This window comes from Nyctereutes procyonoides, unplaced genomic scaffold, assembly GCF_905146905.1.
Source record: "Nyctereutes procyonoides isolate TBG_1078 unplaced genomic scaffold, NYPRO_anot_genome, whole genome shotgun sequence".
Lineage (NCBI taxonomy): Eukaryota > Metazoa > Chordata > Mammalia > Carnivora > Canidae > Nyctereutes > Nyctereutes procyonoides.
In genome coordinates, this window is record NW_026575121.1 from 45800989 (window position 1) to 45828233 (window position 27245).

Consider the following 27245-nt stretch of genomic DNA (forward strand, 5'->3'; position numbering starts at 1 on the left):
AAGGAATAGGTCATAAAGTATTTGACACAATTCAGTAACGGGCTGTTTACAAGAGCTGCCTGGGATGCACGTATGTTTTTGCGACTGATTTGCTCACGTCTGGGTATCACTCATTCACTATTCCAGCCCACAGGCCCTCAGCACCCATGACGTACTCTAAAGAATGCTATTTTCAGGGGAACATAGATGAAAACGAGCAGCCCCAGGGTACTGTGATACACAGAACCCTAATTACAAAGCTGGCTGCAAGTGCTACTTTTTTTTAAATTTTAACTTTTAATTTTCTAATAGTGGTAAAAAATGCATATAACCTAAAAGTGACCAATCTATCCATTTCGTAGTTGTATAATTTAATGGTGTTATGTACACTCACACTGTTGTGCACTCAGTCTCCAGAATTCTCCTTGCCTTGAAAGACTCAAAACTCTGGCTCCACTAAACACTAAATCCTCATTCACCTCACCTCCTGGCACCTGGCAATCATCATTTTACTATTTGTCTCTATTGACCCGAGGAGGTCAGAAATCTCACGTAAATGGAATCATACAGTATTTGTCCTGTTTTGTCCTCAAGCTTATTTCATTTACCATAATGTCCTTCAGCAGTTTTTTCCATGTGTCAGAATTTGCTTCCCTCTGGGTAATATTCCATTGTATGGGCATATACATTTACCCAGCCATAAACTGATGAACAACTTGGGTTGCTTCCACCTTTGGCATTCATAACGCTACTAGGAACATAGGCATACTACAAATGCTGTCTTAAGAAAATATGTAAGATGTTATGGAAGAATTAAGAATCTCCCAGAGGCAGATGGAGAGTGGACTAAAAAATGCAGACTTCCACCAGCCAGATAACAGAAGGGATGGGCCTCTTGAGGCAGAGGGGCTATGTGGCCATGATGGGAACGGGACAGGGAGGAGAGGATATTTTGGAAGAAGCTACCCAATACCCACATACGGGTTTGTACAACGGCACCTGGGTGGATCAGTTAGTTAAGCATCAGCCTTGGGCTCAGGTCATGATTTCAGGGTTCTGGGTTTCAGCCCAGAGTCGGGCTATATGCATCTCTGCCTCAGCCACTGCCCATGCTCCCTTTCTCACTTTCTCTCTCTCAAATAATTTTTTTAAAAAAATCATTAAGAAATCGAGGTTAGAGAGGTAAGCAGGGAAAGAACTTCCTACAGTCTTAACTGTCCTGGTTTCACGACCCTGGTCTGGGTTGAGGGACCCAAGCTGGTGGATTTAGACAGTGGCAAGTCCAGGTCGTAAACCTCTCAGTGGTCTCCTCCATGTGTCATCCCCTGACCCCTTGGGTTTCCTCTCATCAATTTTGACCGAGTCTCTGGGCTCCTCACTGTCTCCCGAGCCCTCACTGGATCAGAGATTCCACGCTCTTCTCTGGTGGCTGAGAGGTGGCCATGCTGCTCCAGAGTTGGTTGACTTGGGACCTTGCTATGGTTCTACTAGCAGCACACACAGACTAGAAGCTATCAGGATGCCCCAGAAAGACCAGATCTGTATTTCAAAACAAAACAGTCTATGGGAGAGAGGACAGGGGAATATGCTTTACAGGAGGGCAAATCTATGGAAAGGGATGGTGACAGAAGGCTGTAAATAGAGGATTCCATGGGGAAGAAAACAAGGATTTGAGAAATACACAGAAATAAGAATAGTTAGGAACTAGATATCACAACGTTAGTGATGAGGAGCTAGGGCTGACTTCTAATTCTCAGGCATGAATAATTAGTGTCCTGGGTCAGCTGACCAACCACGAGGGAGCTCACAACACGGGGAAAGTAATGTTGGCATCGCTACTGCATGGTCAGTTTCCAAGAAAGACTAACGAACAAGATCACCTGATCTCATTTATATCCACACAAGGTGCCCCCTGACCCATTCACCAAAAAGCCAACAAGCAGATGCAGTGTTAAATCTTTTGCCGAAATTTTGAGGCAGCAAAATGCTTTGAACAAACCTTTTCCCTTGATTTAATGAGTGCGGTCAGGTGCTTCAATACCAGAGGTCCATCTAAACTATATGTGAAGTTCACATTATCAAAGACAATCGTGCCTTCCTGGGGCCAGGTGGGTGGAGGTCGTTTCTGGTATTCCCAGGGGGCTTCTTTCTCAAGGTCTGTATATTCCATCACTCGTTCCACTGAAATCATCTGAAAGACATAGGACATATCATGGATTAGGAATGGAGGCTCTCACAGGTGTAAAGAGATGATCAATGAAATGTTCTTACTAGCTGGGTAATGACATGTCAGGTCTCAATATTCCCAAAGGACAGGAGAAGTATGATGAGGACTTGAGGATTTACGACTCTGTTTGCAGTCCTAGAACATTTTCCCTATACCTACTTCTGTCAGCGTTACATTTAAACTAAAAGAATTACTGTTAGAAATTTTTAGAGAATGAGAGATTTTCTATTTATATTTTTTCCCCACTTTTCACACCTAAAAAGAAAAAGAAGGGTTTTGTCAAAGAAAGGAATGCTTGTGACCAACAATCCAGAATACAGAAGAGTTAACCATTTTAAGGGAGATGAACTGGATAAAGAATCCAATCTCATTTATTTTATTGTTTTCTCCTAAAGATTTATTTATTTATTCATGAGAAAGAGGCAGAGACACAGGGAGAGGAAGAAGCAGGCCTTCTGCAAGGAGCCTAATGTGGGACTCGATCCCAGATGCTGGGATCACGCCCTGAGCCAAAGGCAGATGCTCAACCACTGAGCCACTCAGGCATTTCTCCAATCTCATTTTAGTGATTAGTCACTTTCTACTCTATTAGAAGAGCATGCTGGGAAGATTTTTTTTTCCCCCACAGTTTTTAAGAGAAGGTCCAAATCTCCCAAGAAGAGATCATTTACATACTGGCTAAGGTCTCCTAAAAAACCATCCCAATACCTTTGACTAACCCATTTCAAGAGGGAACTTTTCTACCAGAAAGGAGTGTCATCAGCAAATTCAGCTGCTCTGACACATTAAAGAAGACATGTTAACTTGGCGGGGGAGGAGAGGGGGCACAAGGGGAGACATCTATTAAACAACCTCAAAAACACTGAATTCTTCTTTTATCAGGAATGAGGAATTACCCATTAAGACACAAAAATAAACAGGCCTCTAAGAAATTAGCTTCTATCCTCTCCAGGATTTCAGAACGTCCCTCCTACAGAGAGAGACATTTATTACATTTGAAGACACTGTGTGGTGAATATAAAACCTGCTGACATAGCACACAGAAGACTGAGAAAAAGATGTATCTATTTTATTTTACGTTAACCTTAAACAGATGGAAGAAGATCTAAAAAACTTGGTTAGCTGCGATGTAAAAATAACAGTTTTAATATTTTACATAAGAAGTGCTTTTATGCCATTTAACAGCAGGGAGACTTGAAAAGGCTCAGAACGTTAAGATAAACATTACCATATTCTCCACTTCGGCACTTTGCCTGACGGACCACTGGAACATCCCCATGAGCGTGAGGGCGTAGGACAGTGCCAGGCCAACCTGCCCGGCATCCACAGCTAACATTGGAAGAGGGAAAATATGGTTAGTCCCATTCTTAACCCCAAGCACAGGTCCTTTTCTCACTTTACATAATATTTAAATACTTTGGATATAATAATAGCAACAATTACACCCTTATTATCTGATGATTGAGACCATAATATAATAGAAAAATCACTATCAATTCAGAAGGACTATTAAATGAGCTTAGTAATCCCAACAGATTGACACACACCTGACAGTATTACACAGGTGAGAAAAAATGTCATCACTGAGACTCCCAGCATTATGGTTCCAAGAACCCCACTGCCTAATTTCACTTTCCATGGCCAAAGCAACCATGGCTGTAAACAACTAAAAAAAAGGCAATGAGTTCTAAGAGCCACTGCTTTTGAATCTAATCTACTATAGTCACTGTTCCATTATTAAATATTGTGATTCAGTGTTGTTACGAAGGAAAAGGTAGGGAGTGTGAATTCATGCCACACACACCAACACCTGCTCATGTGGTACTCACCTGGCAAGACAGCATTCTTTCCACCTGTCTATCTTTCTCAACCAATGTACCAGGCATGTATTACCAAGAGATCTGAGTGGCCCTAAAGTTAAAACCTAAAGCCCTAAACTGGACAAAAAGCTTAACAGAAAACTCATTTCTCTCCTCACAACTACGAGATGCTACACCAGGAATATACAGAAAGTTAGCTGCCTACATGGGCATGATGCTTGATTTATTCAGATAATAGGAACTCTCGGGATTCAAGTCACTGCTCTTCATAGACCACACTGCAGAATCAAACCCAACCTGACACCCAACAAATGCTTTAATGCAATACATTAGAACATAAGAGTATATGGCATTAAACAAGGTGGCAAGATTTTAATTTAATAACTGTAAACGCAGCTATAAATTGTAATCATACCACAAATAGTTATTCACATCTGTACTTACTTTTTGCCAGAATCAGAGACCCAAAGGCAACAACAATGACAAACATGGCACAGATGGCATCCAGACGCACAGCGAACCATCGGGACGTAGTCAGAAACAAGAACCATGCCTCTGGATTTGTGAAACATGATGAGAAAAATGAAAAACTCAGAAAACCATGTTAACTACTTTGCATGGTGGACAGCATTTTGCTTAATTGAGCTACAGGAGATTCCTACACAATATGGACAGGAAGGTTGCATACCTAAGGAACCTGAAGGTTCCAAAAAGCTAAGTTTGGACACAAGACAATATATGGTATGAGTAGGCACTGGCACAGTGGCTTTGTGGGAAGCATGCATTGAAAAATTCAACCCAGAAGTTATAGATAGAAATAGGATAATTTAAAAACATGGGAAAATGCGCTCATTAGTTCATTTCTTACAGTGCCAGACCTCAACATGAAGCTTGTCCTCACATGTGGTTTACTGTTCCAAGTTCTCTAATAACATAAAGCACAGGTCCCACTTTCTTTCCAGCACCTTCCATACTTACTAGAGGGCCCTACAATCAGTGTTTATTCTGTAGGATCCAGTATCTCAAGGATCACCTTTCTAAAAGTATCAACATGTAGCTTTCAAAATGCCATCTTATCTTCAAAATATGATAAAGATGGAATAGATGGGAAAGGATTTTATAAACTTAGCAGAAACTGCAATTTCTACATAGCAAAAAAGCCCTTACTGAAAGAATAATACATATCAAAGGAGTAGCGGATCTGATCCTCAGGAAACGGACTTCCTCAGCAATTTCTGTCACCTTGCATGCCATGCAAAAAAGAATTGGCAAATGACAGCCCGTGCGCCAAGAATGGCCCACCACCTGTTTTCATAAGTAAAGTTGTATTTGAATACAGACTTGGCCATTTGCAGATGTACTATCTTTGCCTGTGTTCCTTTTGTAACAGCAACACTAAAGAGCTGTGATAGATAATATGGTACACAAAGCCTAAAACATTTTCAAAAAAAAGTTCACTGACCCATGCCCAAAAAGAACAGAGAGCTCCCGGGCCTTGTTAATGGAAGGACCAGGCAAGCCACGGGGCGGGGGGGATGCTGTGACTGGGGAATGGCAAATAGCAAGCACACAGGAGACTCTGTGAGAGCAGCCATGGCCTAGGGGAGGGGATGCTAAGGAAGGGTATAGGGCTGGGCTAGGGGGAGATGGAGAGAGAGAGATAGTGACCAGCAGGGCCAACAGAGGGAGCGCATTGCATTCTTTGAAACTATTTCTAGAAACATACAGACCTGAATGCAAATCCTGGTGTGCATCGAACAGTTCCTGAAACCTTTCTTCTGCTTTATATGCCCGAATGGTCCAAAGTCCCTGGAGAGAGGACGATAAATGGGAGAATACCGGACTCCGGCCTGGAGAAGCAGAAACAGAATGTCTGTGAGGCTGAATGTGGGGAAACCAGCTGCTTGCCATGCTCTGCAGCTACATATGGCCCAGAACACATCATAGCCAGAGCTCTGCGACAGGCTGCCTGGGGAGCAAGGAAGGATGATTCTCCTGGAAAGGAAAACACATGCCAACCCTCAACCTCCTGGTCACAACATGCTTCAGGTTAATGATTCGAAAATGGAAGTTTCTCTTGAACCTATCTTTGATCAAGTTTAAACCATGGCTAGATTCCCCTCAGACAGAGCCTCCTTCCATAACTCTTCCCTCACGGCCCTCTGGGGAGGAAACTGTTTGGTATACTCATTTTTGAGTAGTAATGTTCTTGAATTTAACTCTGCAAAGAGTACTCACCACACTGAATTATGACTGGTTGTCCATCTCCACCTTCAACTATTGACTTAAGGGCTGGGATAAAGTCAGCATATCCCTCAATATATAACAGGTGAGCGACTAGTAAGATAATTAGCCAGCCAACCATCTCCCCATGCCTGCTGTTGCGCCAAGAGTCTCCAGGGATAGTGGACACCCTGGGTATTGCACTGCGCTTTTGTGCCCACAGGTCCTGTGCAGCCATGTCTTGGCTTTGGGGGGGAGAAGCTGCCCTGCTAGACTAGACACATGGTGTTTGGAGGTCACTGTGTGACACAAATGCCACTCACTCATGTAGGACCTGACCACGAGTTGCCATTCCGTTCTGAATAATTTCATGTCGGTTTGGGGGCTGATGTCCTATGACCAGCCATCTATTTCCCTGCCATCTCTTCTAGGAGCTGACGGACTGTAAGCACCAGGGTCTGGCTCCTGCATATCAGTAAAGAGGTGGACTACAAGGCACTGGGCATCACGCAGGGGGCCTTGACCAGCTGCTCTTGTAAGGGGCACAGCTGTGAGCCTGGGACCTGCTCTGGAACGAGGGACTATTTGTGCTTTATCAGCAGGTAACACTGAGTGACTATGTTGTTGCCTCTGCATGTGCTAGAGAAGACATGTTAGTAAAAGCGCTCAGTGTACAGGGGAGGGCAGATCACTTATCTCATGAAAGGCTACAGGTGTTTTATAAAATGATGGGAAAAAATTCAGGGAAAACCTCAAAATAACTTTGGAGCCTGACTCCTCAGCCTAGCATCCGAAGGCTGTGTGAGGCTGCAGTCCGTACTTTTGTGCGTGTGGATACTGCATTTGCGGAGGGGATGCTGGGTACAAATGTAGAGACACAGAACCTCCTCTCAGAGTTTAGAGCCCAAGGCTCTTCAAGCAGGGAAGGAGAAGGCTTTCCCATGGAAGATGGGAAGCGCTGGGCTGTGGGCCTCTTTCCTGACTGGCCCATCTGACCAGGGACATGCCTATAATGCTGTTTTAAGGAAAAAACCTTCTTTTAACATAGCCATGACCTAACATTTCCCCTTGTATCTACTTTAGACAAAGAGCCTTCAGTGACTTGGTGGCAGTTAGGATGGTCTAGTTGTACATTTGTGCTCTAGCATCCGCACAATCCTCTCTGATTATACTGGGTAACCTTTAGCTTCAATGCATTCTAGCTTCCTTTAAACTTGTACTTTTAGGGAATGAATTCATGCTCCAAATAAGAAAGTCTAAAAGCTCTGAACAGGCCTTCTTGGCACTCCTCAGCACATGTCCAAATTGGCCCCAGAAAACATAGTCAATGTGGAAAAAGGGTGCTTACCAGGAGGACTCAGGAGAGTTCCAGGCCCATGACCCAATCAAAAAAGTGCCACAAAGCCAGCTCCAGAAAGCACAGAGAACTGAATAAGAACCATGTTCTCAATTCTTGACCAAAAGAAGGGACATGAAAAGTCTAACTACAAATAGCATTTCTGAGAAGGAAGGAATATGTGGCTATTCACTCCAGTAGAGTCCTTGAATGAAATGCTTCAGTGTGGCCATCCTAACTGGCTTCCCTCATGAGATTAAGGTTGTGGTTGATCTCCTCCAGTAGGGTTTCGGGGTAGGGTTGACTTCAGAAATCAGGGATTGTCCCAGCCTTGAATACCAGGGAACTCAGAGAATGCATCACTGACTATACCTCCGAACCAAGAGTGACAGTAGGACAGCAGGAATCTGTACCTGGTAAAAACTATCTTGTTTCCTTTACACCCCACTTAGGATTGAACAGGATGCTAGGATAAGTAAACTGAAGTCTTTCAAAGAAAATTAACTGGCACAGAGGATAATGGAGTGCTAAGCCTCTGGTATATTATTCTCTTGCCCAATACAATGTCTTCTTCCTCAAAATGACAGCTGCCTATCCTGAAGTAGATGGCTACAGTACCCATGGCATTAGCCGGAAGTGACAATCAAATGCAATTGTACATTTCACAAGAATGACAGCTATGTGTCCCAAGGCCCTGAGGACTCTATGGGATTGCAAACCCTCCCCAAGAGAAAGAGGGCAGGGAACTGCCACTAGGACCTAGTCAACATCCCCGCTATAGGTTAACATATATGTTAGGTGAGGCCTGCTGATAGTTATGTTCTTAATTCTTCAAGGGTCTAGCATCTTTCCAAGTGGCCAGAAGAACTTTAGAAACAGCAACTCAAATGATCCTCATGATGGCCTCGGAGGGCAAGGGCTATTATATATTAGAGGACAAAGTAGGCAGTGAGATGAGGATCACTGGCTAAAATGAAGTGAATTAACCCCAACTGATAGAACTGGGGGTCTGACCCAGCTCTTACTCCCAAGGCTGTGCTTTTCAATCACTGCCACAGTGTTTCAGAGGAGGAATAATCAGGTTAAATCAAGATGCCAACCTGTGACTAAATGCAGTTTTCTCCAGGCTTTGCAGTTTACATTTAGGAAACCCCAAAATCCTACTTACTGCATATCCAGCAGCCGTATCCATTATTGGACCGGTTATCAATGACCTTTAGTTGAAAAAAGTCCCTAGAAATATGGCATGAGAACACCAGCTGACTTGAGCTTCTATGGTCTGCAACAGTTAGCACATGGTTAGCCATCCCCTGCAATGAGCACTGTAGACATTACTAGTTGATCCGTTCCTTACACACAGAATGTGGATGTGGCCTCATAGACCAGGCAGTGCCAAATGATGACAGCTAGCCTGAAATATGCAATCAAGCAGATCCGGGATTTATGGACTGCTCTATGACTGAATTGTGCTACTATACTCACTTTTGGAAAAAAGGGAAACCACTATCATCAAGTGTACATTTGTCATTAAAGTGGCTTAAAGGTTGGCCTGAGGTTTCAGAAGCATCTAGGCAGTATGAACTGAAAATCATCCTCAGAACTACAACAGTCCTTTCAAAACGCAAGGAGGAAGCAGATTTATGCCTTGTAGCCACAGCAATCGGGGATTCCCACTTTCATCCTCTATTTTGCTGGTGGGTCCAGTAGTGGCCTCAAGAAATACTATCACTTACTGCTTAGAGAAAACAAGAGAATTGTTATTTACAGCACAGATTGATAAGCCAAATAGAGGACAACAGTTCTACTCAACCGGCCACGAACATTTGGTTATCTGGGTGCATGGAGGAAAGAATATCGTATTTAATGTATTGTTGTAGCTTACTGGGGTGCAGGAATATTCAACAATATTTCCAAATATTCTACAGTGGCCAGGCTAATGTTCTCAAAATCTCAAGATGAAGCCCTGGGAAAATCCTATGTTGTTTCCTGGAAAAGCACTCAGGAAGTCCACTTCTCTCCATTTCCAAATGGATGGGAAGGGGCCCTTGTCCCAGGCAAAAATCTCTTACTCGAGAGAGGTCACCTTAATAAACCAGATAATGCGTTTGCAACAAGATTGATGATGACAGATTCCATTTCATGAGAGACCTCCAGTACAATAGGTATGAAACCGTGGTGTCTACATTAGAGACTGACGAGAATGGGGATTCCTCCAAGTCCTGCCATGGTAACATCACATCAGCAGGATGGTCCACACATCTGCACTACACTGTGCTGCCACGCCAAGGAAACACACCTGAACAGGAAGTGGCTTAGCTGGTTCTCTGAGGACTAAAAAATTATCCTATAGCTTTTGTGAAATTGATACCCATTGTCCTTTATGCAAGTATTTATGATAAATTCCTCTTAAAAACTTATTATTCAGGATGCCCGGGTGGTTCAGGGGTTGAGTGTTTTCCCTCACCTCAGGGCGTGATCTCAGGATCCAGGATCAACTCTTATATCCAGCTCCCTGTGGGGAGCAGACTTCTCCCTCTCTCTATGCCTCTGCCTTCCTCTCTGTGTCTCTCATGAATAAATAAATAAATTTAAAATAAATTAAAATAAATTTAAAATTATTATTCATCAGAACGGGGTGGTACAGTCTGTTAAGCATCCAACTCTTGATTTCAGCACAGGTCAAGATCTCGGGGCCATTAGATCAAGCCCTGTGTTGGGTTTCAAATTCAGTGAGGAGCGTGTGCGCGCGCTCTCTCTCTCTCTCTCTCTCTCTCTCCTCCTCCTCCCTCCCCCAAACCACGCAAGCTAAACAAACAAAACTTATTTAAAAAGAAACACACATGTAATAACAAAAAAACAAAACAAAACAAAAACTCCTGTGTCCTGATGGATCTGTATTTTTCCACTTGGCAGATTGAAGAACAATGAGACACAACAGGTTTCTCTTCTAGGGTTGGTTTCCAGAAAGCTAAGATGGTATTAATTGGCAATAAAGGGGCACTGGAGTGGATCAGTGGATTAAGCATCTGCACTCAGCTCAGGTCATGATCCCGGGATCTGGAATTGAGCCCCAAATCAGGAACCCTGCTTAGTGAGTGGGGAGCCTGCTACTCCCTCTGCCCCTCCCTACCACTCCTGCTTGCTCGCGCTCTCTCTCCCTCAAATAAATAAATAAATTTTTTTAAAATTTACACTATCCATAGCTAAGATTTCTGATACAAATATCTTTTTTTGATGGTTAGGTCTTTATAACCTTTTTCTTAAAATATAGCAATCTGAGAATAATTAGCATTTGTTTTATTCATAATGAAATATGATGGTGCAGCAATGAGATAAGCTCTGAATTACCTCATCCTCTATGATTAACCATGTTTTCCCATTATTCCAAAATTAAAAGTTGAATAGAAAACACAATAAATGTATACTGAACAGTACGCTCTCCAGTGTCCTCCTAAGGGAATTATATTCAGGATCCAATTATAGGAATAGCCTAAGCCGGGGCCGGGGACACCGGGACAGGACGACACGACTTCAAACATGGTGCCATGACCGGAAATACTAGTGATAATAAAGAGGAAAACTGAAATAACAGTGCTGATCTTTTCAGAATATTAAACAACCACAACTTTTTTTGAGTATGTGATAGTAATATATTCTTGGAATGTATCACTTCTGACATAGGACACAGTCTTCTCCTTTCCCTAATCTTTTCCTTTCTTCGCCATTTCTAGAACCTTCCATGGAAGAAATGTTCCATATTTTCCCTCTATATTAGTTTGAAATATTGAACATGGAATATTTCTTTAGAAACATTTATTGAGTGCCTGCTCTATGTTAGGAAGTCTGTCGTGAAAAAGAAATGGGCCCTCTCTCCACAGTGCTCACATTCCACAGGAGCTTTATTGCACAGATGGACATCCTTTGTCCTTTCTTGTGCTACCCTACAGGCTGCAAGTGGCAGGCCACCAGTTCCATTTGCCCTAAGGGCCCCACTGAATCATGGTGGCCATAATATGCCACTGATTATTTAACATTAACTTGGAGAAAATACCTGGAAGAAAGAATTTACACCGTTTCAGGAGTCTCCTTAATTACACCATAAATGGAAGTGAGCCCACAAAGCCATCCCAACCTCAGAGCCTATGTACTCACTTGTAGACTCCAAGCGTTTGACATCCCTCGACGTTGCTAAGAAATATCGCCGAAGAACGAAGAAAATGATGGCAAGGGGAAGCAGAGGTATTGCGATCCAAGGAATCACCGCCACTGCCACACCAACAACACCAAGAACTTGCAGAAATGTCTGAAATAGCACAAACATATACAGAGGCCTTCTTATGAAGAATTCCATTCAAACGTAGACTTTACTTCTTCTTCTTCTTTTTTTTTTTTAATTTATGATAGTCACAGAGAGAGAGAGGCAGAGACATAGGCAGAGGGAGAAGCAGGCTCCATGCACCGGGAGCCCGATGTGGGATTCGATCCCAGGTCTCCAGGATCGTGCCCTGGGCCAAAGGCAGGCGCCGAACCGCTGCGCCACCCAGGGATCCCCAAACATAGACTTTAATGGGTTGTCTTGTTAGGATTCAACTCCTTTGTTGCAAAAAATTTGGGAATGGCAGGGAATGCATTGCCATCAAAGAAATAATAGAATTTTATCGGTGGCTCCAATGATATTTATTACATACTTGCAATGAGTCAAACACAATAAAAACTTTCTAGGGGCAGCCTGGGTGGCTTAGTGGTTTGCGCCGCCTTCAGCCCAGGACATGATCCTGGAGTCCCGGGATCGAGTCCTACCTTGGGCTCCCTGCATGGATCCTGATTCTCCCTCTGCCTGTGTGTCTGCCTCTCTTTCTCTGTCTCTCATGAATAAATAAATAAATAAAATCTTTAAAAAAAAATTCTAGATATCCCTTCTATTGAAATGCTTAGTCGCCCTAGGAGAGACCAGTACCATCTTCCCTATTTAACGGATGAGGAAGTCTGAGACTCAGAACAGTAACTGATTCCCAAACTAACATGAGTCATTAGATATTATCAGAGAAATCAGCCAGTGGACATCACAGATGAGGAATCCAGAAGACTCAAGTAGATACTTAGGGATAAAGAAGAAGTGGCTAATTACTAATTCATTAGAAAACTTTAAGGGTTTACCTTTTAAAGTGGCGATTCTTCTTTCTTGGTTTTCTATTTGCAATTAACATTTACTGAGTGCTCACTGTGTATAAGACTACCCATTATATATTTCACATGTATTAACTCATTTAACCCTCAAAGTCCTATGGAATACCAGTATTATCTCATTTTACAGATGGGGAATGAAGCCTAGAGGGAGGTAAAGCAACTTGATCAAGACTGCAAGGCAGAAATCTCAGAGCCCAGGGAGCCTGTCATTAGCCATCATGATAGGTTTCAGCTTGTCCTCAATATGACGTTCACTGTATATTGCTCAGGAAAATATTCTTGACTTATTTGAGCCCCTTAATATGTCCTTAATTTCTCCTCTAAAAACCCTACTTAAGGAATTTCAGAGTTTATCAGCATGCCTAACATAAAGAACAAAGAACAGAAATACAATGCAACAAATGTTTGATATTTCTTAAAAACCTACTGAAAAGACTTGATAAGGACACACAATACCTAAAAAAAATTTTTTTAAGTTTTATCATCTGGGCCAACACACACATGAAAAAATGCTGGACATTACTAATCATGAGGGAAATGCAAATCAAAATCCACAATGAGGCATCATCTTCTACCATTCAGAATGGCTACTATCAAAACAGCACGAAATTACAAGTATTGGCGAGGATGTGGAGAAAAGGGAACTCCCATGTACCACTGGTGAGAATATAAACTGATACAGCCATTGTGGAAAATAGAATGCAAGTTCTTCAAAATATTAAAAATAGAAACACCATGTAATCCAGCAACTCCACTAACTGGGTACTTACCCCACAAAAAGGAAAACATTAACTTCAAAAAGATATATGCACCATTATATTTACCACAGCAGTATTTCCAATAGCCAAGATACAGAAGCAGCCCAAATGTCCATCAATAGGTGAATCAAAAAAGAGTAAGATCTTGCCATTTGTGCCAATATAGATATACCTCACGGGCATTATGCTATTTGAAATTAAGTCAGACAAAACCAAATACCATATGACTTTGCTTATATGTGGAATCTAAAAATGAAACAAACAAAAAGTAGAAACAGACTCATAAATACAGTTATCTGATGGCTGCCTGAGGGGAAGAGGTTGAGGGTTGGGCAAAATGGATGAAGGGTAGTGGCAGGTACAAGATTCCAATTAAGAATGAATAAGTCACAGGGATGAAAGTTGTAGCATACGGAATATAGTCAATGGTTCTGTAATATTGTTGTGTGGTGACAAATGTTCCCAAACATGTGAGCACATGGGTTAAGTATAGAGTAGAAGAATCACTATATTATTGTACACATAAAACTAATGTAAGACTGCATGTCAAGTATAGAAAATTAAAAAAAAAAGGCTGATCCTCGATGCCTCATTTTTGCAGGACAAGACTTCATATTTCTAAAATAAATATTCCAAATGAAAATAAGACAAAAAAATGGTTTTACTTCCAAAACAACACTAAATTTTGTCATCTGTACATTAAATTTTCTATCATTAGGATAAATACTTAAAACAACTATTTAAAGGCTAATGATGACAACAATAGCAGGTGCCATGTGTCAGGTGTGGAGTTCTATGCACATGACTTTAGTCCCATGAGGTAGTTTTATCTTGAGAAATGATATTGGTCTAATAAAAAAAATCAAGCAGCATAGAAAGCTAAGTCACTGGATGATGCTAACTGAAGTATCCATCATTCTCAGGAAATGTATAGTATGGTATCATGGTATGTAACTTCAGGTGATAGGAAAGCAATCAACACATTGCATATGCCTGCTAGGACAGTGGGGTCATTGAGTAGTATGACTGGGCACATTCACAGAGTATGGGCCAAGGTCTCCCATGTTTGTGAACTCAGATGTATATAACCGCAGGACAATGTGCACAAGGCACAGAGGACTGTAGAAAGACAGGAAAGAATCCATGAATACTTTTTAGAAGGTTCTGCAACTTACAACTGAATTTCACAGGCTAGTTTAACAAACAAAGAGCAGTGAAGAATAACTTGCAGTACCAGTTACAGTACACATACACACTGCCCAAGAGGAAGCCATGCTGCAAAGCTTAACACAGGTTGGCCTGTGACCTTTCAGAAAGTGAGGGCCCAGTGCCCTCGTGATGGCACCAGTCAGGGCAGTGGGACCCAGGGAGTCCCCAAGGAAAGGGTTAACAGGCTAATGCCTGACAGAGACACAGGTTATCATCTCACAGCTATTTCAAATCAGTTTTCTCAGAGCATCCTCACAACCAGCTTATGAATGGGAAAAGTAGGAACTGTCATTTCCATTTACAGATAAGGGATATGAAAGACGGGAGGTTAAATGGTGGTCCCAAATTCTCCTGGGATATTTGCTGTGTTATGGAGAAAGTCAGGAGCAGTGCCTGTGCAAAGAATCATGCAAGCAAGAGGAGCGGAGGAAAGAGGAAACTTCTAGAACTCTGAATCTATGGACAGAAACCCCAGTGAAACAAACTGCATAATTTTGATGTAGACTCATGTGCAATTTTACAATTTCTGCCACTTTCTACTATAGTATATATACAAACCCCAAAGTAAAGATGCATGGAATTCTAAAGGAACAGAATCCAATCACGAATGGAGAAAACAGGGCTGTCCGGTCTCTCTCCCTTTATACCCACAGATGACGAATTTCTTACAGCTACTGGATTAACCTTCCTACACCAATTAGGAAGCCAAGCTTCTTCCTTCATGCTCATGAGGAGGGGTCCTTCCATTTCTTTCAATATCTCATATTAAATAATCACTAGGCTAGCCCCTAATAGTTGCTGAGAGAAAAAAAAATCTGAAATCATGTTAATCATGAAAAAATTCAAATTTACAATTTTTTCAGCCAAATAACATCTTTTGGTTGAACAATATTCACCAGTTTCAATTATCTGGCTCTCCCTAAGGTGAGGATCTCTTATGTCTAACCTATTACCTGGGCAGCAGAGGTAAGTTCAAAACACAGGGCTCTCTTTCCTTGGGTACCCATTAAAGAGCCAGTAAACGCTATTCTCAGAAACTCTCAATGTAGGTCTTTCAGATATGATGTCCCCAAATCCTGAAGCAATTCAAAGATGCTTTCTGAAAGAGTTTTCTTTCTACTTGTGGGTCATGCCTCACAGTGAATTAGTTGTTATATGATACTGGGGAAAAAAAATACACTGTATACAGATTTACATTTATACACATGCATCTATAGATATATGTGAATCTTTTACCACTAGCAAATGTTTTTAAGTACTCTCTATACCCAATTTGGGGATCAAAGTCATGACCTGGAGATCAAGAGTCACATGCTCTACTACATGAACCAGCCAGGCAACCCCTGCAGCCAAACTCTTTAGGGAAGTTGACAAAGGACAAAAACTGTATTCACACAAAAAATCTAATATTCTGAAGGGGAAACAAAAGATTCTGGTACAAAAGAAATACCTATCCTTTCCTTGAAGCCAATCTCATTTCTTCCTTCCATATTTTCAGACTCCAAGGAGTCTAATCCAAGGTACACACTCCCTTCCACCCATCTGATTAGATTCCAAGCCCATGTGATGACCAACCCGCCGAGTCACTGCCTCTGCACCTCTTATCAAACAAAGGCACAGAAAGACAATAATATATACACAGCAAGAAACATCTTGACTCAGAAGCAAGTGACTCACGTCTTGATGCCCAAGATCTAAAGTTGATCATTATTTTGATATGCTTGCATCCCAACTGGAACGTAGCAGTTAGGAATTTGACTTGAAATCTATGAACCCACATGAACAAGTATAAACAATATTTGTATGAAATCATTCACTTGAGAAGACACACAACATTTTCTAATTCTGATCTGAGGCTTACAGAGAATATCAACCTAGACCAGGAAAGGAACAGCATTAACCTAGCACTATGCTATTTGACAGGGTCTAGGACCAGCCCTCCTGAACATTAACAAGAAAGGTAACATATTTCACCATTTCATCTTTACTGGGATACCTCACCAACATAAAAGGCTGAGGGGACGTAGTGAAAATTAAATGAGAGCAAGTCTATGAAGTGGTCAGCTGTCTGAGCTTAGAGAAAAAAACATCCTAAGTACCATTATCATTACCCTTCAGCCTGCTCTGGATGCCAGGGGCAAGAAGAGAAGGGATGATACATTAACAGACCCAATGAATCTTAAAAATATCATGGAAGTTAGAACCCTGAGACATGGCTTACTCTGACCAGTGAACACCTTAGCAGTACCCAGGGACACAACACAGCAGATGATATTGTCCCTAGATGTCGTAATGATGTCACACGCACCGAAGTGGCTGTGGCTTTTTTTCAGCTCTCATATCTGAGGTCTACTTTGTTTTGAATATGCGTGTTTGAAATAAGATGACCATAGAGCTCATATGTAATACATTTTCTGTCCTCTCCATCTTTGTGCCACCTGTAGGCCTCCCAAAGATTAATACCCTCAGGATAAATGGACACAACTCAACATTTTATGAGATGTTTCTTTTCTCAATCCATATTCTTCTCTGCTTCTAGGTGAAGACTTCCTGCCCTGAAATTGCTCGGCACGTCTGGCAGAGTAACAAAAAAGGTGAAGAGTCCTCGAATGAACAACACCAAACCAAATGCCAGATTATTCAGTATGGTCAAGGAAGAGACCAATGTGACATTTTCTATTTCATGCACGATGAACTGGCTTCAGTATCAAGGGAAATACAAAATATAGATCTTGTGGGCTTGTAAATCCCAGGAAATTCACTCTGTACTCTCCAGACTGGCCTTCCTGGTAAGCAAGCATGCTGGTCTGGATGCCAGGAAGACTTCCTCACCATCACCTGTAGAATGGATGCGCAAGGAGCCTACCCTCATCAGAAAGGAAGCTGCCCTGCAAGCTGCTGTTCTTTTTGATTAATAAACCACAAGGAAAACTAAATGAACTGTTAATGGAGTTTACAAAAGAAATCAAGGAAAATAAAACAATTCTTACCAAAAAAGTTAACTACTTTATTTGAAAAACAGCCCAGTTACAAATCTTGAAAGAAAAGCCATTCCTTTATATCCAGTCGGATGGCAAATAATACTGAGGAAAACCTCCATAGCTACTTAACCAAAGAAAGGTACAATTGCCCTAATGGCCCCCATACCAACAGTAACATTTCATGAGGCTTGCCATGTGTCCATCTCTTCAGTATTTCACACACTTTATGCCACTTCATCCACACATTCAATCGGAGCAGGAGGGATTATCACCTCTACCCACAAAGAAGCTAATGCTGATGCTCAGGTTAGTTTAGGGATTTGCCCAAAGTTAGATAATGCAGAGTCATTGTGGGGCTAACTTGTTCTTGTAATCTCTGCATGATATTGCCACCCATATATTCATGCTTTTAAAACTTAATACCTAAATACCCCCTTTTTAATGTTTTCCCAGTCATTTACATTTTCCAGTTTTCTTGTGGCTGTATCTGGTCTCTTTCATGAGATGCCCAGTCCTACATTCCTAGCTCCTAGGGAATAAGGAACCTGCTTGGCTAAGAGTAGAGCTGGTCATGAAAAAAGCCACAAGAATGCTTGTTAATGGAACACATAAACAAATGTTGATTTAGGAAATATTGTTTACATAAGAAAACAAAAGTCTGATGAGGTCTAAGCCCAGGAAGCAAATGGATTGGTGGGAAGGAGGGGAAGAGGCCAAATTTCACTTTAATAAATGCATAAAACCCCAAAACACAAAATTAAGACTATTCTACATACTTCATACTTGGATGGTGGTGAAAACAGTTTCCACGGGATGTGGTCTCCTCTAGAATTCATCTTTTAACCCGAATCTTACAGATTTTAACGTATTTCTCTCCCAAGCCCAATACTAAATAAAGGACTGGTTTGTCTGTTTGGCATTTAACTACCCAACTGCTTCTAGCCCTGTAGGGATTCCTAGGTATCTACCCACAATTTACTTTAAACTTAATTCCATGGGATTCTGTTGCTGCTAGTCTTTGTGAAGCTTATGCCAAGGAACATGTTTTCTATAAACAGCAGTAGAAATGTATTTCTTATTTTATGCAAATAAATATGTCATCCATACTTCTGGCTCACCCCATTCTTATTTGAACCCTTGCTTGCTCTAAGACTTCTCTTAGGCACAAAGCTAAATATGTATTTAATCACAGGGCCACTTACTCAGTAGACAGTACTTTTATTATTTGTTTATAGTATTAAAAAAATGAAAATCAGTATCATTAAGATTGCTAACACCTCAAAGGAATTTCAAAGCTTTGAATCCTGCTGTCAGCCTCTTATAACTTCTGTTCCAAGTTCTGATAAGTACAAATCGTCCAGATTGCCTTAAACGATTACTGATTTTGCAGAAGATATGACTTAGGTGCAATAAACAAAGCAAGATTCACTTCTTGGCAAGAAAACACGGCAAGATTTTCTTCTGATTTAAAAAGAGGGGGAAAAATGATGCCTAGGTTTTAATCAGTAAGCTGTTTACTGATGTGGGTGTAGGAAAGATTCTTCTACCTATTTATTCTGGAAACATAGGAGATAAAAAATAAGGTTTCAATGAAACGACTATCACATAGATTGTGCTGCTGGCTAATACAAGATTCTTGTGGAGGCAGTAACATTTTGAACAGGCTATACAAAACTCAAAGTATTAACAACTAAAATGTAATTCCCATCACCTACTCCTTAACTCTTCAATGATTGGATATGTATAAGCAACGGGATGAATATGGAAGGTGCTTAAATATACATTCCTTACCCTTAACACCAACCTTTGGTCTGTATTACATCTGCAGGTGTCAGTGACATGCTGATATACACGGCATCCTGCATGTCTCAGGGAGCTCAGAGATTAAATCTGGTTCCCAGATCCCTGCTTTGTCACTTGTCTCTTCAGCCTTCACCCAACTCCAGCCATCTCTGTTAAATCAGAACTTTCAGGAACGCTGTTGTATCTTATTTTTGTCATGAATCTATACAAACTCTACTTAAGACGGAACGTTTCTAGGGGCGCCTGGGTGGCTCAGTCGGTAAAGTGTCTGCCTGTTCAGGTTATGATCCCAAAGATGTGGGCACTAGCATCAGGCTATCTGCTCAGTAGGGCACCTGCTTCTCTGTCACTCTATGCCCCTCCTTTAATCTATTCTCTTTTCATCCCTCTCTTCGCTCTCAAATAAATAAATGAATTTTTTTTAAAAAATGATTAAACTTTTCTAAACTTATCCTTTCCTAGAGATATACTAATCACTCCTTAAGCCCTCCATTTGCTGTGGCCTGGAATCTTTTCACAACCACGCCAGCTCTGGGACTTGGTGTTTCTTCCTTCAGTCGGCTCTTAATCTTGGGACAGAGCTAACTTCCCAAGAAGTGCATGGTGGTTTCAGGCTTACAATTCATTAACTAACATAATAGAAAACATTAGAAAACATAGTGCGCTTCTTCCCATTTTTTACATTAAGCGTATCTCGTTGATCAATAGCTTCCTTTCTACATTTTCTCAGTGTTAGAGCTTTGAAATTCAGGGCCAGAGTTGATATATATGCTACATATAAAAGGCACACAAAAAAATAAAGGTGGAAAGAAAAGATTATACATTGTACTGATAAATTATTTTTTAGTTTTCAGGTAGGCTCCCTGCCCAGTGTGATGCATAACATGGGGCCTGAATTCAGGACACCTAGATCAAAACTGAGCTGAGATCAAGGGTCTGACGAAATCTACTGAAACCATCCAGGTACCACTACAGTAAAAAATTTTAATGGACAGATTTATTGAAAAACAATGTACAACAACCAACATAAGAAAAAACAGAAAATCTGATTCGTTCTGTATCAATTTAAAATTTTTAATCCATATAAAAATTCTCAGGGAAGTATTAGGCCCAGATGGCTTCACAAATAGGTGGTGCAAAAAAGTTATATTCAATTATTCCACAGAATTTAAGTCAAGCATCATCATGATATAAAAACAACATAAAGAGGGGTGCCTGGGTGGCTCAGTTGTTGAACTGTTTAACTCTTGATTTGTGCTTAGGTCATGATCTCAGGGTCACGAGACTGAGTCACACATTGGGCATGGAACCTCACTAAATTTCTTGTTTTCTCTCACTCTGCTCCTCCTTCCCCACCCTGAGCCCATGCACATGCCTAACAACAACAACAACAAAAAAACCAAAAACAAAAAAACCAAAACAACAAAACAAACAAAAAAGAAGATAAAAAAGAAAAAACACACAAAGAAATTAAAAGAAAAATTATGAAACAAACTGCCTTGGGAACACTAACCAATATACGAATAAATTCAATCTAACAATATAAAAACAATGCTCATGTTAAAATCAAATTGGTCTAGGCAAGCCAGAAATCCACAGGGCAGATGGTTTGAAAGACAAACTGGAACTCTTGGGTGGGAGACACTGTTATTCACAGGCAGAATTTCTTTTTCTTTAGGGAAGCATTAACTCCCAAGGCCTTTCAACTACCTGAAGCAGGCCCAAACAGATTAGCAAAGATAATATTCCTTCAAATCAACTGATGATGGACTCTAATCACAAGTATAAAATACAAACACAGCAACAGTCAGATTACTTTAACTGAGGACCTCTGCCTAAAATGCAGACACCCAAAAATGGCCACCAAGAGGAGGAAATACTTCCCATTTTGTTTTTATAAGGCCCACATAACTCTGATACTGAAAGTTGACAAAATATTTAAGGGAAAAGCAAATTACCAGCCACTATCCCTCATGAAGAGGAATTCTTGACAAAGTATCAACAAATAGAATGTAGCGATACATGAAAATGTCAAACCATGGCCAGGTGGAATTTCTTCCAGGAATATAAGATAAATTTAACCTGCAAACATCAATCAGTATAATGGATAATGTTAAAAAATTAAACGTGAATCATCAAATATCTGAAGAGATGCAGAAGAAATTTGTTGAAATTCAACACTTGTTCTTATAAAAAATTAAAAACTCTCACCAAATGAATAAAAATATTTTTTAAATCTGGTACAGATATCTAACCCATAAACTTGCAGTAAACGTCATTCTTAATGGAAAAACATTAAAAGATTTGCTTTAAGATGATGAGACGATCTTATCTCATCATTTGTATTCAACCATGTACTGGAAGGTCTAGCCCTCTAGCTACAGCAGTAGAAAAGGCAATGCAATTCATATATTATATTACACTAAAGATTTTATTTATTTGACAGAGTACAAGCAGGGGAAGCAGCAGGCAGAGAGAGAGTACAAGCAGGGTAAGGAGCAGGCAAAGGGAGAGGGAGAAGCAGGCTCCACACGGAACATGATGCAGGGCTCCATACCAGGACCCCAGAGGATAATGACCTGAGCCAAAGGCAGCCACTTAACTGCTTGAGCCACCCAGGAAACCCAAGTCACATATTTTAATTATTTTTTTTAAATGTATTTATGATAGTCACAGAGAGAGAGAGAGAGGCGCAGAGACACAGGCAGAGGGAGAAGCAGGCTCCATGCACCGGGAGCCCGATGCGGGATTCGATCCCGGGTCTCCAGGATCGCGCCCTGGGCCAAAGGCAGGCGCCAAACCGCTGCGCCACCCAGGGATCCCACATATTTTAAATAAAGAAGTAAAACTATCATTAAGAACAAGGTACATGATTCTATCTGTAGAAAATTCTGCAGAATTAAAACAAAAGAATCACCACCTCCAAGAAATGCAAAAGTGAGCTCATAAGTTCAAAGACACAACGTTAATATACATAAATTAACTGCATTTATTCACACTAGCAAAAAGCAATTGGAATATATTAAAAACAATCCCAAAAATAGAATTAAAAAAACATCAAATCAGTAATAAATACAAACAGGGGAGTGCAAAATTATAATACAAAAACCATAAAACTCTTCTAAAATTAAAAAAGGCCTGTATAAGTGGAGAGATAAGCCATATTCATAACTGAAACAGTTAATATAGTTAAGAATCACAGCCTCCTCAAATTGATCTACAGTGAAAATAAAGAATCAAAATCCCACCAGGCTTTTATTAAAAAACAAATTGAATGCTTCTAAAATACAGATAGTCAGGATGCCTGGGTGGCTCAGCAGTTGAGCATCTGCCTTTGGCTCAGGGTATGATCCTGGGGTCTGGGATCAAGCTCCACGTGGGGCTCCTGGAAGCCTGCTTCTCCCTCTGCTAATGTCTCTATCTGCTTACCTGCCTACCTGCCTGCCTGCCTGCCTGCCTCCCTCCCTCCCTCCCCACCTCTTATGAATAATCTTAAAAAATAAATAAAATTTAAATTGTCAAGGATCTAGAATGATCAAAATAATCTTGACAAACCAATATAAACTTACTAAATTTCAAGTCTTACTAAAATGTATAATAACACAAGTGCAGTGTGGGTATATGGACAGATAAACAGATCACAGGAACAAAATAAAGAGACACAGATTTGCTCACATATAGTCAAATGATTTTTAATGAAGGTGCCAAGTTAAAAGCACAAAAGTCTTTTTTAAAAATGTGAATAAAAGGGGAGAAACAAAAATTCAAACTCATTCCATACACAAAAACTTACACAATATGTCTGAATGTTTAAAATGGAAAAACAAGAAAGTTTCTTCCTACCTCTTAAAGATAGGCATACATTTCTCAGGACACAAAAAAGATGGAACACAAAAGGAGTGGAGGAGGGGAAGGGAAGTGACATCTAACTTCACCAAAATTAAAACTTGCTCTCCTTTCAAAATATAGAGGCAAGCTACAGATTTGAAAAAAATTATTTACAAAAGCCTAGATTAAACTAGTATTATTTTTTTAAACTACTAGGAAATATATTTAAGAGTGTCTGGGCATCCAACTCTTCATTTCAGCTAAGGGTCCTGAGATGGAGCACTGTGAAGGACTCCATCCTCAGCATGGACCCTACGTAAGATTCTCTTTCTCTACCTCTTCCTCTGACCTTCCCCACTGCCCCATGGGATGGTGCTTTCTCTCTCAAAAAAATATTTTTTATATATATAAAAATTCCTGTAAATCAACAATAAAAAGAACTTTTTTAAGTTTAAAAAAATCAGCAAGAGATCTGAGCCAATATTTCACAAAAAGAAGATATCTGAATGGCCAATGAGCAGGCATGAAGGGACGTCTGGATGGTTCCGCGGTTAAGCATCTGCCTCAGCTCAAGGCGTGATCCTGTAATCCCAGGATTGGGGATCAAGTCCTACGTAGGGCTCCGTGCATGGAGCCTGCTTCTCCCTCTGCCTGTGTCTCTGCCTCTCTCTCTGTCTCCGTGTCTCATGAATAAATAAATAAATTTTTTTTAAAAAAGCATGAAAAGGAATTCAGTATCAAATAGGGAAGTACAAATTAAAAGCCACAATGAAATCAATATCTACTAGAAAGGCGAAGATCAAAAAGACTGATAATACCAATTGTTGCAAAGATGTAGAGCAGGTGGAACCCACATACTGCTGGAAAGTATATAAAATTCACCAACTATTTTTTTTAAAGACAACAGTCTTTTTTTAAAATATTGCTGGTAAGTATATAAAATTCACCGATTTTTTTTAAGACAGCAGTCTTTTTTTAAATTTTATTTATTCATGAGAGACAGAGAGAGAGAGAGAGAGAGAGAGAGAGAGGCGCGCACACGCGCAGAGATACAGGCAGAGGGAGAAGCCAGCTCCACGCAGGAAGCCCGACGCGGGACCGGATCTGGGGTCTCCAGGATCACGCCCTAGGCCGAAGGCAGCACTAAACCACTCAGCCACCCGTGCTGGCCTCACCAACTATTTTTCAAAAACTTTCTGTTAACCCTTTCAAGTTAAAATGCACCTACTTTATGACCTAGCAACTTCATTTCTAGGTATTTGACCTAAAATAAATGAAAAAACATGTGCACATCAACACTCGTGCAAGAAGGTTCATTACTAAAAACTGTCAACAATCCCAATGTTCATCAAAGAGGGAATAAACAACTTGTGAAATCTTCATTCAGTGGAATATTACTTAAAAAAAAAAAAAGAATGTGACATACAATACAATGGATCCCAAAAAGATGCTGACAAAAGGGCAGCTGCCAGAGAAAAACACGTATCATACTGATTCCATTTGCATGTATGTAGCCCAAAAATAAGAATGTAGCTTCTAGGTCAGTGGAAATGCGAGAGGTGTGGGGGTCTGGAAGTTAACTATAAAGGAACAAGAGAGACTTTCTGTACAAGGCGATAGAAAGGCTCTACAACTTGTTTTCTCAGTAGTTGTCAAAGGGAGACACATGATTATCAAAATTCTTCAAATTACTAAAAAAAAGATATTCTATTCATTACAAACAATATCTCAATAAAAGTATCAACCGGCAAAAAGAAAATTATGCCACAGAATTCCTTTCCCATTTATTTGATCATGCCCAGACAGGTGTTGGCAATGTGTAAACATACAACCGTAATGTTGCAGGATGATTTCCTGGGGAGCACTATGGGCAGGGAAGGGGAAGGCACACGTGAGGTCTCATGGTAGCCAGACTGTGGGCCTCAGACAAAACGTGGCTCTGGAGCCACATCTGGCATATCTGCTGTAGATGTATGGCATATCTGGCCCTTGATTTCAACGCCAGAGATGTTCTAATCTGCTTCGTGACTCAATGCAAATGACGATCAGAGAACACTAAATCAATGAACCCACAGAAAGGACTCCAAGAAACAAGTGAGTCATGAAACTCAAAGGCAGAAGACAATACAGAATATAATTAATCATGTTCCACATCAGATTTGAGAGAGAAATCCATACAGCAAATACCAAGAGCAAGATTTTTCTAAAACCAAATCTAAGTTCTCCAGCCCATCCCTTTCTTGTTCAGCTTATCAAGAAAACTCATAAAGTAGCTAGAATTGAAGGAATGTAATCATGAACAGCATATGGAGACTCTAAAGGTCCTCAAACTAAGTAAATATTTACCTATTTCCTCTCCCTAGCAACAACTGCCCATTTAATCATCCCTAACGATGCAAGCGAGCAAGGCTCTCGAGAAAGCCTTGTGAGTGGCCTCTGTTTTGCAATGGACATCATCCAATAATGCCATAATGTAAAGTTCTATGCTCTGCACCATACCATCACGCTCGATAAAAATTAGATCCTTATTTTTTTTTTTTAGGTCTTAATTAGCTTCTTGCTAAACTACAAACATTATCATTGGAGCACACATGCTGGGACAGACAAATTGGAACACTGGTTGCCAGCCTGGGAGGGTCCCCGGTGATTAACTGTCACTATGCTGATGTTGACGGGGGTTTCTTTTCTAATTGTGCTAACCACCAAGCTGGGGGAAGAAAAACAACCATCTCATCGTTCAGGGGGGAAGAAAAAAGTAAAGGAATCATAGGAGTGGGCTTGTGTGAACCCTATCACCACGATCTCAGGAACCTATTGGTCAAGTGTTTATAAATATTTCCAGTAACCCATATAATCAATGCTCCCTTTTATAAACGAGGAAACCCACTTTAACTTGGCACTTTGCATGAATCATTATCGCAGGGACTGGCACCTTCACGGAATATTCCATCCCTGCCGCGGCTCTGGCTAAAACAATTTTGTTGATTTTAAAAGCATGAAAGCACAGTGTGATTCGGTTAAAATGGTGGAGTTTACTTTTAAAGAGTTGGTAAAACAGAGATCTTCCAAATGAGGGCAAGGCTGCCTAACTAACAATCTCCTTTGTCCAATGGGGATTTCAGGGCGGGAGTGGGGGAAGGGGTCAACACACCATAGAAATCTCAAAATGACAAAGTCATTGTTCAATGAAAGAGGCTGGAATGCTTTCTACACACTTTCCCTGACATCTCTACACAATGCAATGCAAGGGTCAGTGGTACTGAGACAAGTAAAGGCAGTTCCACTCTTTTGCTTCTATAAAAGCAAGTGACCCAACCTATTGTACCCAAGTCTTAGGCTGGCTTTGTTCTCAATATCCAGATGCAGCAGCTTTTTCTTTCTTGCTCCCCCTCTGGAAAGAAATGACTGCGGACACCTCCTTCACATTTTCTTTTTTCTTGGGCATTTTCACTTCATAAAGCTGCAGTCAATGTGTTTTGTGTGTGGTTGAGGAGGGAATGACACGTTCCATGGTGGTCCCCACCACTGCCTGCATTGGTGGCTCAAGTGGCCTCAAGGATTAGCCCTTTGTGTTCCATGAAAGGATATGAAAAGTCAGTTATTTAAGCTCAGTCAAGCTGTTGATTTTTTTTTCTTTTCTTGGATGAGGGGGTGTGTGGGGAAGAAAGGTTTTTGCAATTCAGTTTTCGTCAATAAATTACAGCATTTTGCTGAGGACAGCTGTGTGCAAGTTCACATGCTCAACGAGCCCCACTTTTTTTTTTTTAACATTAAAATACTTAAGTCAAACTTCCCTCTCTAACCTTCATTTTTACTTGTTTTGCGAGTCGGAAGACTTCTTGGAGGTAATCGTTTCAGGACATGAATTCTAAATATAGGAGACTCCTTATTCAA

At 40.7% G+C, this 27245-nt stretch overlaps 1 protein-coding gene across 3 annotated transcripts in view; it reads right to left on the bottom strand.

The window, feature by feature from the left end:
- Positions 1–27245, bottom strand: part of ABCC4 (ATP binding cassette subfamily C member 4) — a 247650-nt gene that overhangs the window by 46400 nt on the left and 174005 nt on the right. For all 3 annotated transcript variants that reach the window (XM_055336187.1, XM_055336188.1, XM_055336190.1), the window contains exons 21-25: positions 11738–11888; positions 5757–5876; positions 4471–4581; positions 3435–3535; positions 1979–2170 (exon numbers count right to left, since the gene is read on the bottom strand). In XM_055336187.1, coding sequence (XP_055192162.1) covers positions 1979–2170; positions 3435–3535; positions 4471–4581; positions 5757–5876; positions 11738–11888 — 675 coding nt within the window. The remainder of the gene's footprint in view (positions 1–1978; positions 2171–3434; positions 3536–4470; positions 4582–5756; positions 5877–11737; positions 11889–27245) is intronic.